The sequence below is a fragment of the Silurus meridionalis genome, chromosome 19, assembly GCF_014805685.1.
Source record: "Silurus meridionalis isolate SWU-2019-XX chromosome 19, ASM1480568v1, whole genome shotgun sequence".
NCBI classification, from domain to species: Eukaryota; Metazoa; Chordata; class Actinopteri; order Siluriformes; family Siluridae; genus Silurus; species Silurus meridionalis.
In genome coordinates, this window is record NC_060902.1 from 2,650,680 (window position 1) to 2,666,286 (window position 15,607).

The 15,607-nt window shown below is 39.8% G+C and overlaps 2 protein-coding genes across 4 annotated transcripts in view; one reads left to right on the top strand and one right to left on the bottom strand.

Annotated features, from left to right (window-relative positions):
- elk4 (ETS transcription factor ELK4) overlaps nucleotides 1-15,607 on the top strand; it is a 17,728-nt gene continuing 2,121 nt past the window's right edge. The window contains exons 1-6 of one of the 3 annotated variants that reach the window (XM_046874948.1): nucleotides 2-223; nucleotides 1,108-1,322; nucleotides 2,199-2,885; nucleotides 3,830-4,018; nucleotides 7,252-7,368; nucleotides 8,544-8,676. In XM_046874948.1, the coding sequence (XP_046730904.1) occupies nucleotides 1,116-1,322; nucleotides 2,199-2,885; nucleotides 3,830-4,018; nucleotides 7,252-7,368; nucleotides 8,544-8,645 (1,302 nt within the window). In that variant the 5' untranslated portion in view covers nucleotides 2-223; nucleotides 1,108-1,115 and the 3' untranslated portion in view covers nucleotides 8,646-8,676. Of the gene's footprint in view, nucleotides 224-1,107; nucleotides 1,323-2,198; nucleotides 2,886-3,829; nucleotides 4,019-4,403; nucleotides 5,853-7,251; nucleotides 7,369-8,543; nucleotides 11,050-15,607 lie in introns of those variants that run through there. The other 2 variants (XM_046874946.1, XM_046874949.1) reach the window with 2 other exon arrangements.
- Nucleotides 14,590-15,607, bottom strand: part of mfsd4aa (major facilitator superfamily domain containing 4Aa) — a 17,086-nt gene continuing 16,068 nt past the window's right edge. Inside the window, exon 10 of the mRNA XM_046874945.1 lies at nucleotides 14,590-15,117. Within this exon, the coding sequence (XP_046730901.1) occupies nucleotides 15,059-15,117 (59 nt within the window). The 3' untranslated portion in view covers nucleotides 14,590-15,058. The remainder of the gene's footprint in view (nucleotides 15,118-15,607) is intronic.

Below are 15,607 nucleotides of genomic sequence, written 5' to 3' on the forward strand. Positions count from 1 at the left end.
AGGGTGTAGGGAGGAATTTGGGATACGGCCCAAGTCTCGGCTCAGTGCAGGAATGAAACGTAGAACTTCCTGTTTTTGTGGGTTTGGTGAGCGAGAACACTAAAAAAAAAAAAAAAAACCAAGCGTTTTTGTGGATCTTCTCCATGGCTTGAAGTTTATTTATTTATTTTTTATGTTGTATTTCGTGTAAAATTAGATCTTTTGAATGGATCGAATTTGGCAGGTATGATGATGATGATGATGATGATGAGTGGGGGCGTAATTGATTCAACCTTCGTATCTGGCTAGTTTGCTAAACTCAATCAGAAATATGAAATATATTTATAAACCCGGGTTTTTTCTTAGGGGGGAAAAAAAAGGTTAAAACGCATAAATATTCGTCGTTGTGTCGAATCCCACAAAGCTAATCTTTCCAGCTAGCTCGTTTTGTTTCTCTGGTACGCTAGCTAAGCTAGCCAGATGTTTAGCATGCTAACCGATAGCTAGTTTTTTGAAACCGAAGTAAACTACATGATGTGTGAGTGGTTTATTTTTTATGTCTAGTGCTGAATGTTTCTCCTAAAAAGCAGTATGGAGTAATATGTGCGTAATCGTTGTGCTAACTAGCCAGCTAAGATGCTAACTGGTTTGCTAAGTAGCCAGTGAACTTTGCCCAGTAGTTTATGCACCTTTTGCTAGCTGGTTAGGTCCATCAACCAAATGCTCAATCTTCAATCCAGGTCTGAAAATACTTCTTACTAGCAGTTTCTTTGAATTCTGTTAAAGCTTTATAGCATTAAATCCCAATATAAAAACATCAGCTTTCCAATAGGCTTTTTTAAAAAGAGGAACTCCAGGAAGATGTGATGAAGAACCCTGGAGAACCGAAAGAATCAGAGATGTGAAGATCCCAAAACAACGAAGCACAGTGACTTATGCAGCCTTCTGACAGCTCAAGGTTTCCCAGTTTGTCCAAACAAGTCATGTAGCTTTTTTTTTTTAAAAAGCCAACTTCAGGAGGATGTGATGAGCAGTGTTTTACGATAGTTGATGGGTGCTGAGACCTTTCCATTTTCATGTTGATCATCTAGTGAGAAAATGCTGTGTAACACAGGTGTTGTCTTACAGAGGAGAGCATGGACAGCTCAGTGACCCTGTGGCAGTTCCTGCTGCAGCTGCTGGTGGACCCGGGCAACGATCATCTCATCTGCTGGACCAATGAGGACGGCGAGTTCAAGCTCCTCCAGGCCGAGCAGGTGGCCAAGATGTGGGGCGCTCGTAAGAACAAACCCAGCATGAACTACGACAAGCTCAGCCGAGCCCTGCGCTACTACTACGACAAGGTACGTTCTAACCGCACCAGGGATCGGATCGGATCACCTTTCGGATCAGTAAAAAAAAAAAAAAAAAGGGGGCGCAGACCAATTTAATTAGCTTTCCATTTATGACAAGAAAAGTTCGCCTGCTCCTCCGCTAGCCGTTGTTGTTGACGGATTGACACGTGAATTAACACATGAATGCAAGACCTGTGTTTATTTATTTATTTCCACCTGCCATTTATTTACTTTCCGACTCTATAAAACGCGACGCGGAAACGCTGTCTTGAATTTTATCCACTTTGGTGATCGTTTTCAAAAAGGAGAGAAAATCATGCGTTTTTGAGATTTATTAGTGTGGACACGACCCTAAAATGAATCCGCTCCGTAATTCAAGCGTAAAATCAACCGTGATTCTTAACAACCAATCACAGATTAACACTGTTTCTATCAACCAATTACAGCTCTCTATAGTTCCCAAAAAATGGAAACGTTCCAGGAATTTATTGGTGTTTATGGAAATTAATGAGAAATTTGGGGAAATTTATATAAACTGAATCATGTATAAACATAAAAATAAACACTTTTGATTTAACTGTTTATATAATTATGTTGCAGGAAGTTTTAAACATGCAGGATTCAGGAAAAGATGTGTTTGTTATGGAGGAATGCACATAAGTGCATGCAGGGTTTATGAGACTGATGAATGTGCAGGGTTCCCCTGTTATAGCCTAACACGCAATTTTGTACATTTCCAGTTTATTTCCATTAATTTATGTTAATTCCCATATATTTCCATGGAAAGTTTCCAGTCTTGAAAATACCTGGAATTTTGCAGTCCTATATGTAATACCATGCAGGAAGTTCTGCTTCTCTTCTGAGTAAACATTTCTCGCCTCCTAGAACATAATCAAGAAGGTAAACGGACAGAAGTTCGTCTACCGCTTCGTCTCCTATCCAGACATTTTAAAAGCCGATTACGCTGCCCGAGCCGAGGGGCCCGAAGCAAGTCCCCTTCCCTCTCCCGAGCAGCAACCAAACAAAGGCCTGCTCACCTGCAACAAACAAAACAAGGACACCTTCAAATGCGTCGGCTCAGCCTCAAGCCAGTCCAAATCGTCCAGCCGGAACGACTACATCCACTCAGGTCTGTACACGTCCTTCACGCTGACCTCTCTCCAGTCAGGAACGCAGCTCTTCAAGTCCATCAAAATGGAAAACCCAGCAGAGAAGATGGCCGAGAAGAAAGACGCAGCGCAGCCGCCGTCCGTCATCAAATTCGGGATTCCGCTCCAGACGAAAGTCCCCGCACAGAGCACGAAGGAAAAACCGACTCCACCTGTTCCGCCCGTTCAACCCCCGATCCAGATGTTGGAACCGGGGGAGGAGCAACAGCAGCTCAGTCCCAGCACGCCGCTGGAGGTGAGCTCCGGTACCGACACGCCACCGATTAACATCATCCTCTCAGGAATTTCTCCTTCTCTGGGATGTCCCTCGCCCTCACCCAGCACGCTCGCAGACTCCAAGGAGCTGATCATCGACACGGACGTCGAGTCGGTTTCCTCTCAGCCTACAGAGCTGCAGCTCCAGGTAACGCCTACACATACTTCCACTCCACTTACATGCCTTTTTTATTAGTTCCTAACCATTTATACCTAATTGGTACCTAATCGATGCCTAATTTATGCCTTTTTGATACCTGTTTGATGCCTAATCAATGCCTAATTGGTACCTAATTGATACTTAATTGATATTTTTTATACCTAATTGATTCCTAATTGGTGGCTGATTTACACCTAATTGATGCATAAATACTCGTTGGCTAGTCAAGGGCATCACAACAGACATATATTTTGGGTGTTCGACAAAAACCTGATGAAGTCATTAGCTGTTGTTTTGTATTTGTGGCATCCTGATCTCCTGAGGTTTATCATTTGTTTCCCACCTTCATACCTACCAGAATCAATACCTGAGACAGGTGCAGACACGTAACCCCTCTTGAGCCAACAGAGACAACCAGTCATGTGTCTTTTATTTTATGTCTGCTGTCAAAAAAAAAGGTTCTTGATAAAGACAGTTGCATCATGTGGAACAGAACTCAAACTTGACAATCACCTACTCCAGAGAGATACTGGTCTTAACCCTTCACCCACTGAGCCGTTCAAGCTGACAACTGTTGGACTTTTTAAATCTTTTATTTCACACGTGTATTACCAGAGCATGGTCACTGATAAAAAAAGAAACCGTTACCAGGATTGAAACTTTCCTCAAGATCATGGCCAAAATTTTTAGTATTTGAGTATCGGTCATGAGTTAGATATTTCTGACCACCAGGTGGCGCCAAATCGTAGCTTCTTAACCAGTAAGATGCCAGGCGAGTTTTGTATCAGATGCAGCGTCACTTTCTGATCTTCTGTCTGATTTTCTGTCCTGAAGATTTTCCCATGCTTTAGCACTTGCTTCTCCTTCCATAAATTTGGAATCATGCTCAATCTTTGACCCTTCTTTTTTCTTTTTTTTTGCCCTATACTCAGCCATTGTTTGACTCCAACTCCTCGGACTTGTCACTGGTCCTGAGTCACGGTCAGAGCGGTAAATCTTCAAAGAAGCCTCGAGGGTTGGAGCTCATGCCCACGCTATTGGTGAGCAGTTCGGACTTGAGTCCCCTCAACCTATCCAGTCCGTCGCTCCCTACAGCCTCCCTCACGCCGGCTTTCCTGCAGGTCAGTATCTTCTCTCCATCCTGGGTCGAGGGTTTACTCTACTGACACCTGGTGGCCAGAATGTGGTGTAGCACTGCATTATTTTGTTTTGTAAAGACCCTAGTAGTTTATTCATATAATCTTTTTCAGTTTATTTTATCATTAAATTCGATTTATAGAGAATCCTTAATAATATTTGGGTATTTGTTTTCTTTTTATAATTTGAATATATAATAGTCATTCTATATATTAAAAAAAAATGCACGTGAATTATGATGATTTCTGTTTTTAAAATGCTGAAACCTCTTGTGGTCGACATCCATGCGAACGACCACATTGTGAAATCTTTTCTGGAGGCTGTAATATTCCACTCATAGCTTTCTGTGTTCCTCTTTCCCACTCGGAGACTTTGGCCAGTAGATGGCAGTAACGCGCCGGGTTTGGGGATCGGGTTCGCTGTGAAGGCGGCTGCATGGGTGGCGCAGTCGCACCCACGGGGTCGTGATGAGATTCGGTTGAATGACGCTTTGATGGATGACCTCATTAAGGCCACACAACGGCTGATTTTATGATCAGATCTATTCGCTCGGCTCCGGATGACTACGCTCAGCTGTCTCAGCCTTTTTCTTTTTTTTTTTCTTTTTTTTGAGATGAGGGATTGTATTGTTTTTATTTATTTCGCGTTGTCGTGACTCAGGGAGGTCTTACACCTGGGTGGGCTTTATCTACTTTCTAGTTGCGTCTTTACAGAGTGTAACTAAAATATGTTCTTACATACTCATGGTTTCACATGGGATCAGAAACACTGTATGGTATTGAGACACCTGCATTTTAGAGCCGTATGTGGTTCTTTACCACAAAACTGAAGGCAAAGAAGATCATGAAATTTTCACTTCACTTGAACTAGGAGACCCACACGTGTTCCAGCATCAGGATGCAAACCCTGTGCACAAACACAGCTTCATAAAGATCTATGTTACATGATGTTGGAGTGGAAGATCTCCTGCTATAAATCTCTAAACCCTCAACCCTACTGAACATAATGAATGTGAACATTGGTTGTACCCCAGACGTCCTCACCTCATCTACACCAGCACCTGTCTTCACCAACACCCTCGTGCCTGAAGGTTATTATACCAGCAAACGGGGACTAAATGTGTTTGAGCACTTATGGTCAGGTGTCCACAAACTTTTGCCAATATAGTGTGTATATATATTATATTATATATAAAGCAGATCTTCATGGAGTTCACTTGGGTTTCCACGTTCAAGTGAACGCAGAATTTTATTATACAGCATCCTGTACAATTGTGTGCCTCCAACTTTGTGGTAACAGTTTGGAGAACCACATATGGCAGGAAAGTTCAGTTCAGCCATGAAACAGCACCCCTGGAGCACAGAGGGTTAGGGGCCTTGTTTAGGGGCCCGACATTGACAGCTTGCTGATATTAGTGCACGAACTACAGATGAATAACCCAGAACCTTAACCACGAACTACCACATGCTCACTGCACACTGCAACATCGTTTAGCTGTAATAAATGGACATTCAGCACCACCCAGAGGAGTCTGGTTCCTCGCGAGGTTTCTTCCGTATGCCGTCTCGGGGTTTTTCCTCGTCGCGGTCGCCAACGACTCGCTCATTAGGGACAAACTTACACTTATAAAAAACATCTTATTCATTTTTATCACCATGGACTAAGTGCATCCTTTATAATCCAGGACTAAGTGCAGCGATGAAATTCGGTTATTTCGACTCGTTCACACCGCAAACAAATTTCCAAGTTACGTCGCACAACATTTATCCATTTATTGTTACATTTAATGCTGTGCAATGCCCACGGTCACGTCACGTTTTCACTTACGAGACGGTTTCAGAAAGTTTTATAACACGCCAACAGACGACAGCACGAGGCCGCACGCGCGGTCACAGGGAGCACCGACCTTCATAAGTCAGTGTTCCAAAAGACATCGTCCTGCGTACATCAGGATCAATACGACTGACCACGTGCGCACCCTGACACCAAGCTCCTCCTCACACGCCGTGTTTCTCGCCGGAAATCTCGCGTCCGCAGAAGGTGCTTGGCACGCTTCGACAAAAAGACTTCCAGGACACATTCCAGAAGTGGCAGGAACCCAGGGGGCGCTGTAGTGCTGTGCAAGGGGACTATTTTGAAGTGAATAAAGTACCTCCTTGTGAACAGAACTAGCCTCGAATCTTTTTGATACCACCTCATACTATATAGCAGCTGCACAAACTGCAATGACACTGGAGACTCCCTTCCATAAACATTTATTCATCACTCAAAATATTCATCATATGTAATTATACTGAGCAATACATTAATGTAGAGCCAGAGCTTTATATTTATATACGTTTTACTGACAGAAGTATTCACTCACCCATTCAAATCATGAATTCAGGTGTAGTTACAGGTGGATAAAATCAAGCACCTGGGATGCAGATCGCTTCTACAAACGCGTGTCAAAGAAGTTGGCAGGAGAACAGAACTCGTCTGACTGCACTGTGCCAAGTGTAAAGTTTGGTGGAGGGGGATTATGATGTGGGGGTTGGGCTTCGGGCCCTTAGTTCCAGTGAAACTCTTAATGCTTCAGCATAAGAAATTTTGGACAATTTCATGCCCCCAACTTTGTGGGAACAGTTTGGGGACGGCCCATTCCTGTTCCATCACGACCGCGCACCAGTGCACGAAGCAACGTCCATAAAGACCTGGATTTTGGTGTGGAAGAACTTGACTGGCCTGTACAGATTCCTGACGTCAACCCGAGTTAGAACACCTTTGTGATGAATGAGAGCAGACCAGACCTACACATCCAAACCATCAGTGTCTGACCTCACAAATGAGCTTCTTCTGGAAGAACGGTCAAAAAATCCTCATGAACACTCTCCTAAACCTTGTGGAAACCCTTCCCAGAAGAGTTGAAGCTGTTCTAGCTGCAAAAGGTGTGGGCCAACATCATGTCAAACCGTATGGATTAAGAATCGGACAATATAGTGTACCTGCAGGCATAGAAGAACATTTCCACCAATCAGAATCCAGAAATCCCACACCACACGATATGCACGATAATGATCATTCTGTGGTTTATGTTTGTGTTAACTGGAATGAAGATAAATGTCTGTGTGTGTTTATAAAATAAATAAAGAAATATACTGTATAAATTACAGCTGAACAGAACTGGGAGGCAAAAGTATGAACAGCAGCTGATAAGTTGGTATTTGTTTTGTCCTAGACACCGTTGTTGCTCACGCCGAGTCCCCTGCTGTCCAACATCCATTTCTGGAGCACGCTCAGTCCCGTGGCTCCCCTCAGCCCAGCTCGAAGACAGGGCGCACACACGCTCTTTCAGGTGAGTCTGTGAGTCTTCCACAACACACACAAATGGGTAAATAAAAACACTCTCCATCCACTGTAAGAAGAAAACACGTACTGGGGATCACTCATGCATCCAGCCGGTCATATAGCAATGTGTAAAATCATGCAGATGCACATCAAGCGTTTGTTTTTTTCTAAAAATCTCCTACGGTTTCCACACACTCTGTTTATGCCCCATGAGGTGCTTTTTTTTTTTGTAAACCTCAGCTGTATAAGTGTCTGAAAAGGTACAGGAATCAGTAGGCAAGAAAGTGCTCAGGTAAATGTACAGGTTAAATATATGTGCTGTGGAGTCGGGGCGTTGGCCATGGGCGTGTCCCGTTTTTTAAAATTCTAATCAACATGGGTATGTACAAATACAGATGCTTTATGTATGTATGCAAATGTATGTTTATTATTAGTGAAATCAAACTCAACATGGAGACAAAATTGTCTTGTAGAAGTTTTGAAGAAACATTTAGACTGGAAGAATTTGCAGCGCAAAGCGAAATTTTCCCGTAGGAAATTTTCCCGTAGGAAATAATGAAATGGCATTTTTGCTACACAATATTGAGCAAAAAATAATAAAACAAACGAACCTGCGCTTTACCTTTTGAAAAGACTCGTGGCAGGAGCGAGGGAGACTTCTTAAAACTGCGTTCCACTGTACGCAAATCATCAGGACACCGAACGGAACTTTTGCTGTGTTTCCACATGGACGGTTTTAATTGCCGGATGTGTGCAACGGCGCGGATTTTGGTGCCGATTTGAGAATCGGCGCATCAGTAAAACACTGATTAAAATGTATTATTATAATTTTTTTATGTAAATAAACGAATGTTGCGTTTAAGGTTTTAATTTTGCCTCTTTTATATTTATTGATCTTTTAATAAAAAACGGTCGAACAGAAATGCGCGATGCGTAGATTGCGTGTGAATAAGATTATTGCTGATAAAATTTGTGTTTACTTTGACAGATTGTCAGTGTGTGTGTAATTCTTTCTATCTATCTATCTATCTATCTATCTATCTATCTATCTATCTATCTATCTATCTATCTATCAAAAAAGTCCCTCATCACGTGAAGTTGCCTTTTTTTATATAGACTTTTTCCTTTACATTATTATTATTAATATTATTATTATTATCGCAATAACGTCTCTCTTTACAGTTCCCCTCTGTCCTGAGCTCCGCCCAGTTCTCGGTGCAGACGCACAGTGTGGACGGCACCAACACACCAGGACCTCTCTCTCCAGACCCACAGAAGACATGAACATGAACAGAAAAACAGACTGCTGTGATTGGTGGGTTTGCTTTTTTTCCCCCTCAAACACACACACACACACACACCCCCGTATTGACTCAGAAACACTTTTACCCCACGTTACCTGTTGGTCAAATTCTTACTCCTGGTGACGATGAGCATTCAGGACCTTCGTCGCAGGGGGTTCGGGTGGAGCTTCACCTTCAGCTGGAGGGAAGAGTTCTTTCAACAGAGTTTGCCTTTATTTTCTTCTGCTCAAACGGACGACAAGCCATCAGATAACCGTTTCCGTAAAGGATTCGCTTTTGTGTGCTGTTTTGCAGGGAGGTCAGCTTTCAGGGAGTCACTGCTTTTTTTTATTAAATTTTTTTTATGTCATGTTGGAACAGGACGTCCCACAACAGTTTGAGGAAGAACAACATGGCGTATGTCCCAATACTTTTGCTCATACCATGTATATAATTGCAGTGCTTATGAATATTTTTTTATTTTCATACTTTCTTCATAGCGATACAATGCTACCAAAACACACACACACACACACACACGTTTCTTGGTTTGAATAGTAAACGTTAAACGCTTTTTTCCCAATTTAAAACTCATCAATTTTAGATAACTAGCTAGCTACATTAGCCTGCTTGTATTGAGTAGGATTGCAGCTGAGAATTTGGTAGATCTTTCATAAGAGCTTTCTTCTTTTCTTTTTGTTGGTAGGTTCAGAAAATCTTTTCAACGACGACCCGTAACGGCTGATCGCAGCTTTATTTTTACCCACCTAGCTGGCTTTGAAAAAAAATTAATTCTTAGATTGCATTTGAAAAAATTGCTAGATATTTTATCGACGTTATATCATGGTATCTAAACGTATTTTTTTCCCCTAAGGAATAAAACAAGCACAGTATCAGACTCGATCCCGGTGTTGGTATCGAGGAATCTTCTCTATCGCGAGGTTTCTTATGCGTAATCGCCTCTCCAGGTAAAGTCCCCTCATTTCTTTGCCTTCGTACTCAGGGGGGAGACCACGTACACGTTTCTTAAAAACGTCCTCATTTTGCACCTTTTCTGGCCATAAACAGCACCTACAAGCACCTTGACGCGACTGCTCCTAACCAGTCGATTAACGACGCACTTACACACTAATCACGTCTCAAAGACGCTTGTGGAAATGTCTACAGATTGTAATCTAGTTTGGTTATGAGGGAAAAATATGACACAAAGACTCAAACAATCCAGATGCTTATTTTTGTATTGACTGTTCAGGGTTTATAGTAATCATTATTTTTCATGAGATATATTTGTACATCGTGAGGTTTGAAGCGAGGCAAGTTGAATGAGTGTTGAAAGTAATGGGATTCCCAGAAATGCTATTTTTTACATTTTGCCTAGAAAGACAGATTGAAAAGGGAATATCTGGAAATTACATTTTCAAAAATTTTAGTCACCAGGATTTAGGAATTTCTTAAAAATATATTTTTTTTAATAGAGAAATGTAATAAATATATATATACACTTTGAAAGCTTCACACTTTTCCAATTCCCCAACTTCTGGTTTAATCTGGAAGGGAAAAAAAAGCAACATTTGCGCTTAAACAATTTTAAAGAACGCCATGCTAAAAAAAAAAAAAAAAAAAAATATTATTTGAAATTTGTGCAATTCTTGTAAAAATTTGCATTTTATCCATCCGGTTGTAATGAGATCATTCCAAAACTTGCAATTTGCAAGCTTTTACATCTTTGTAAACAAAAATCTCTTTTTTTTACAATTTGATCCGTTTTATTTCCAACAAAGAAATTTACTGTAATTTGTACAGAATGGGAAAAGTGTCACTACAATCTGAATGAAAAAGTACAGTAAAGAATTTGTGAAAGAACTTTTATAGTTGAATTACGTCGAATTGAATTGAAATTTTGTTCGTCATGAACATAAACATGCAGTACATAATGCGGAACCCTTATTAGAACTGTTCAGACAAAAGTTTGTGGACACCTGAACATGCAGTTTTTGAACATCCTACTGCTGTTATAATGAGATTTTGGAGCGTATTTGTGGAGGTTCATTCAGCCACCAGTCACAAAGGTGTTTCATAGAGTTCAATAGCAGGAGATCTTCCACTCCCTGTTCATGGAGATGGCTTTGTGCACAGGAGCAGAGTCGTCCTGGAATATCTTTGGCTCGAATAGTTCAAGTGAGGGGGAAGATGCAATGCTACAGCCTTCAAAGACATTTTATACAATTGTGTACCTCTGACTTTGACAAACAGTTTGAGGAGAACCACATATGGCTGGGGAAAGCCAGGTGTCCCAATACTTTTGTTTTTATAGTGTATGTATTGCATGGTTTGACATGAATTTCAGTTTGAGAATAAATCAGGTGTATAAAATTCAAAAGTTCAGATAAATTTTCAGAACATGACTGAATCGACTCAGACTTGTGCTTATATTCTGCTTTTCTGAAGTCCCCAGATGTTGCGTTCTGAAAATCTGCAAAACGTTCGACATCTTGATTAGCATGTCTTTTAAAAAAAAAACACAAATTTAAGTTATGAAATACAACTGTGATACGATTTCCATAACCAAAAAAAGCTACATTTCCAAACTATTGAAAACATTTAAAATTCACACGAGGCCAAATTCTCGGAAATAAAATCACTTCCCTTCGTAATATTGAAACCAGCAAATTTCTCCAGTTGCCATAAAATCCTGGAAATTGAGATGTAACAGTTGCACAAATAAAAGAACGCAAATTCCTACCTCTATGACGGTGTTGAGCTTGGATCTCGCCAAGCAATGACTCAAACGCAGAACTGGATTCATTTTCTCAGCACACACGAACAACCACAAGCAAACCGACCTGAAGCTCAGGGTCGTGTGTGTTACAGAAAAAAAAAAAAAAAAAAGATATATATTCATATGATATGGAAATTATTTAGCATCTCAGACTCGGTCTCAGGAATGTTAAATACTTTCAGATAGTAAGCATTTATTCAGCCAGTGAGATGAAAAGAAAAATTTGATCAAAAACATGATTCAAAAAGAAATTAATCAGGTTCAAGTTTATAGTTAAAATAAATTTTTTGCTATAGTGATCTACATATCGCAACTTAAAGTTTTTTTTTCTTTCTATAAATATTTACAATCCCCCTGGGGAAAAAATAAATAAATAAAATTATATATATAAATTTTTTTAAACCACAAAGCTCTAAGTAATTACTTAAAAAAAAACGCCATGCAAATTTTCCCTTTTAAAGCTTTTATTAATTGTACTCTAAAAATTAAGGTTTTTAATGTTAACAAAAAAAAGTTTGAAACTAATTGGAGGTTCTGCACGTTTTAAAAGGGCTTTGTAAATAAATATATATAAATAATTACATTTATTTTTTTTTTAAATAAAATTTAAGAATTGTTTACTTTTTTTTTTTTTGCTTGGAAATGTAAAAATATTTAAAGGATTTGTTTCATTTCTAGTTTCTTGCCTTCTTATTGTTGTGACTCGAGTTCTTTGGGTTCGTCAGAGTCTTGACGAGGCTTCACGTGGAATTAGAGCTCGTCGTTCATTTGAATGATTATTAAAATCCCACACCGTCTTTACACTCGCTACAGAACAACTGAATGAATTTACAATGTAAATGTTCGTTTGTTCTATTGTTTGATCACAAAAAAAAGGAAGAAAATTGCTATTTTGTTTCAATTTGTTAATTCACACGAAAGTCTAGCAATCAAAATCACACAATACCAAAACATGATCAATATCCAAAATCACAGGATTTCCAATCGAACATCCAATTATAATCTGGGAGTCAAAGGGAATTTCATTGGTGATCTTTTCTTAGGAAGAAACGTGCACTCCGGAACCATGTGCACAAATAATGAGAGACATATTTGGAGATCTCACACATCTGGTAGAACATGATGCAGGGTGGGGCAGGGGGTGTTTTTGTATATAAGGGTTCTGTAATGAGTGTGAAAATTGTGTTCTCGGCGTGAAGCCAGAATGTTGGATGAAGCCATAAGAGTCAAACAAATAATCAAAACTCCCAAGAAGCTAAAAAAAGAAATGAGGCGTAAATGTTTAATATTTTACATTTTGAGTCTTTAAACCTTTTTTTTTTTTATATATAAATACAAAATAATGAACGTAAACTACACAGTTGTTTTTCGTTTCTCAGCGGTCAGGATTCTGGCCTTCGGTGCTTCAAAGCTACAAACTTTACAAACTCAGACAACAGAAATTGTCAGAAACTAGCTGTAACACGCAAACTACAAGCTAACGAGGCTTCACGTGGAATTCTACGTCGCTGTCCATTTTATTTTTGTGGATTTCTTTATTTTTAAAGATTTTCTTTCTTCCGCCGAGTAGCAGCAGCCAAGTGAAAACAGATCAGCTGCAGTCTGGCGTTTTTTTTTTTTTACACTTTTTATTCAACTGACTATTAAATCCAGATCTAATGATTCCACCTTCTTAAAGTATTTACACCCCCTTTTCATTCTTTTATGGTGTCTATTATACACACAAACACACACACCTATCTGTCATGAGTGTGTGTGGTGAAATGGGAGATTACTGGGAGTTTCTTTTTTTTTTAACCCTTCTTTTATTGCTTGTTTATTATACAATTTAAATTTTTTAAAGAAAAAAAAATAAGCTGATATGTATAGATTTTTTCCATGTTTGTTTTGTTTGTGTATAAATATCTGGATTATTTTAGTGATTGGTTCTGGACTTTCTTTTCTTGGTAAGTTTACAAGTCGTACCTTTGTAACATTCCCGAATGTTTGTATTATATTTTTGTGTACAGCTTTTTAGTGTTAACTTTCTCTTCAGCACTTGCGTTTAAAAACAAATGTAATTAATACAATTATTTTTTCCGCATCATAAAAGTAAAATCTATGCACCTACATCTTTTACTGCACAGCTAAACAACTCTTTATATCTACTACCTTTTCCAGAATTCATGAATCATTTCATCTTTATAAAAATGTAGAAGCAAATTAACTAAGAATTTAGATTTTTTTTGATAGTTTGAATAGGTGGAATTGGATAAAAGAAAAACAAAAAAAAACAACCAACAAAACAAACCTCAGTATCACAATCACAGATTCAGAAATGCCTTCTTTTAAATTCCCAAGTAAAAAAAAAAAAAAAAAAGCGCCACACAAAAACATCTGTCTGCCACTGCCTTGATGAGTGACCAGTCCTGAACATATCATGCAGATGTTATTCGGCTTGTATAGAAAGAAAAAAAAACGTTTATACACGTGCTTTATTTTTGTCCTGTTTGTCTTTAAGTCCGTCACAACCAGCGTAAATGTTTACATCTGTCGATTTGGCTTTATGGCTCTCATTGACGTGGAATAAAAAGAAAAAAAAGAAAACGGAATGTGAGTGTCGTGTGGTTACTCTGCCCAGGTTTGTAGTGTTGAACGTTACACGACGATAAAAACACTGGACATTATACCTTCTCTGATGTGCAAAAGAGATCGAGACTCGACCCGAGGAAGCCACAGCTACACGACGTCACGACACGAGGAACCCAATCAGACGGGCATCTGACTCGTCTGATACATCCAATTATCTTAAGTATCAGACTCCACTGTTAAAGGTATTAAAAAGCAGCTGGTTGTTCAGTTTACACTTCTCTTATACTGACCACTGGATGTTCCACATGGAACCTCATGGTAAAGAGTCTCTGAGGATTAGAATTGTTGCTCTCCATGAAGATGCTGAGGCTGCAAGATCATCAGAAACTTCCTGAAACTGAGTTACAGTTCAGTGGTCATGCTCATACTGAGGTTTTCCAAGACCTCACAAGGGTCCATCAGAGAAGCAGAGTTATAGTTCTGTGCGTCGGGTGCAGAAGCTGCTTTAAAAAACAGACGAGTGAAAATAAAAAAGGCGCTAATTTCGACACATTACATGCTATTAGAAGAAAACTTTAGACAAAAACTCATGGTGTAGGTTTATTCAGAGTTTAATCTTCAGATGTCTTTCATTGGATTTGTAACTAAACTGGATTGAAAAATGGTGCATTTGTTCGTTTACACTGTTGAATTATTTACAGTTTCGGAACTCGGTTGCAAAAAAAATATAAACAAGCAAACAGTGTAAACCGTTCTTTCTAGAGGGTTCCATAGAAGCTTTAAACAAGTCTCAGCCCAACTCGCATACCAAACGCGTCCAAACAGGATCAAACTTTGGCAATGAGAACAGAATCTGGAAGCTAAAGGCCTGAATTCTCCCGGCGTACGACTACATCTACCTGCACGCATCAATGACTAGAACGACTGGTCTTATACAAAGTTCCATCACTTCAGGCTGTGAAGATCCTCACACCCCCACGACTTTCGTTCCGTCTGGTCCATGTTTTTCCTACAACATGGTGGCCATCTTGGTCCGATTGGACTCTGCCGGGGCCCCGTGGCAGTTAGTGTTCAGCTTCGTTAGTCTTGGCCCTTTCTGCTTCAGCGATGACACAGGAAGCAGCTGGCAGAGAAAACGACAGAATACAAAAAAAATATATCATCAGAAGCATCAGACCACACTGGAAACCCTCCATTTTATCTGCCTGGGAATTGACGCTCATCAGGGAGATCACGGTCCAGTTTCAGACGAAACCTGAGCACTCAAAGTATCCTAGCGGAGAAGTTAAAGGTATTAAAGAGCAGCTGGTCGTTCAGTTCGTTTGTTTAAGCGTAGCCATGGCAGCTTCTGACTCGGATCCTCTTTCAAAGCAAAATCAAAGCATTTAAGCCACTGAAGGCAGCTCACTGGATCAGAGACTAGTCAGGGGACTACAAACTTTCATGTAGGAAACAATTTAGCTAGGAATGACTTCCATCCCAAAGACGATGAAAAGCTGTCTCTCTCAAAGCTTTAGAAATCAATCCAATCAGCGTTAGTGCGATTTCCTCCTCCTTGGACCTCTGAAATTCTGACCAAATCTTGTGTTCGGTGCAGCAGATGCAATCCTGGG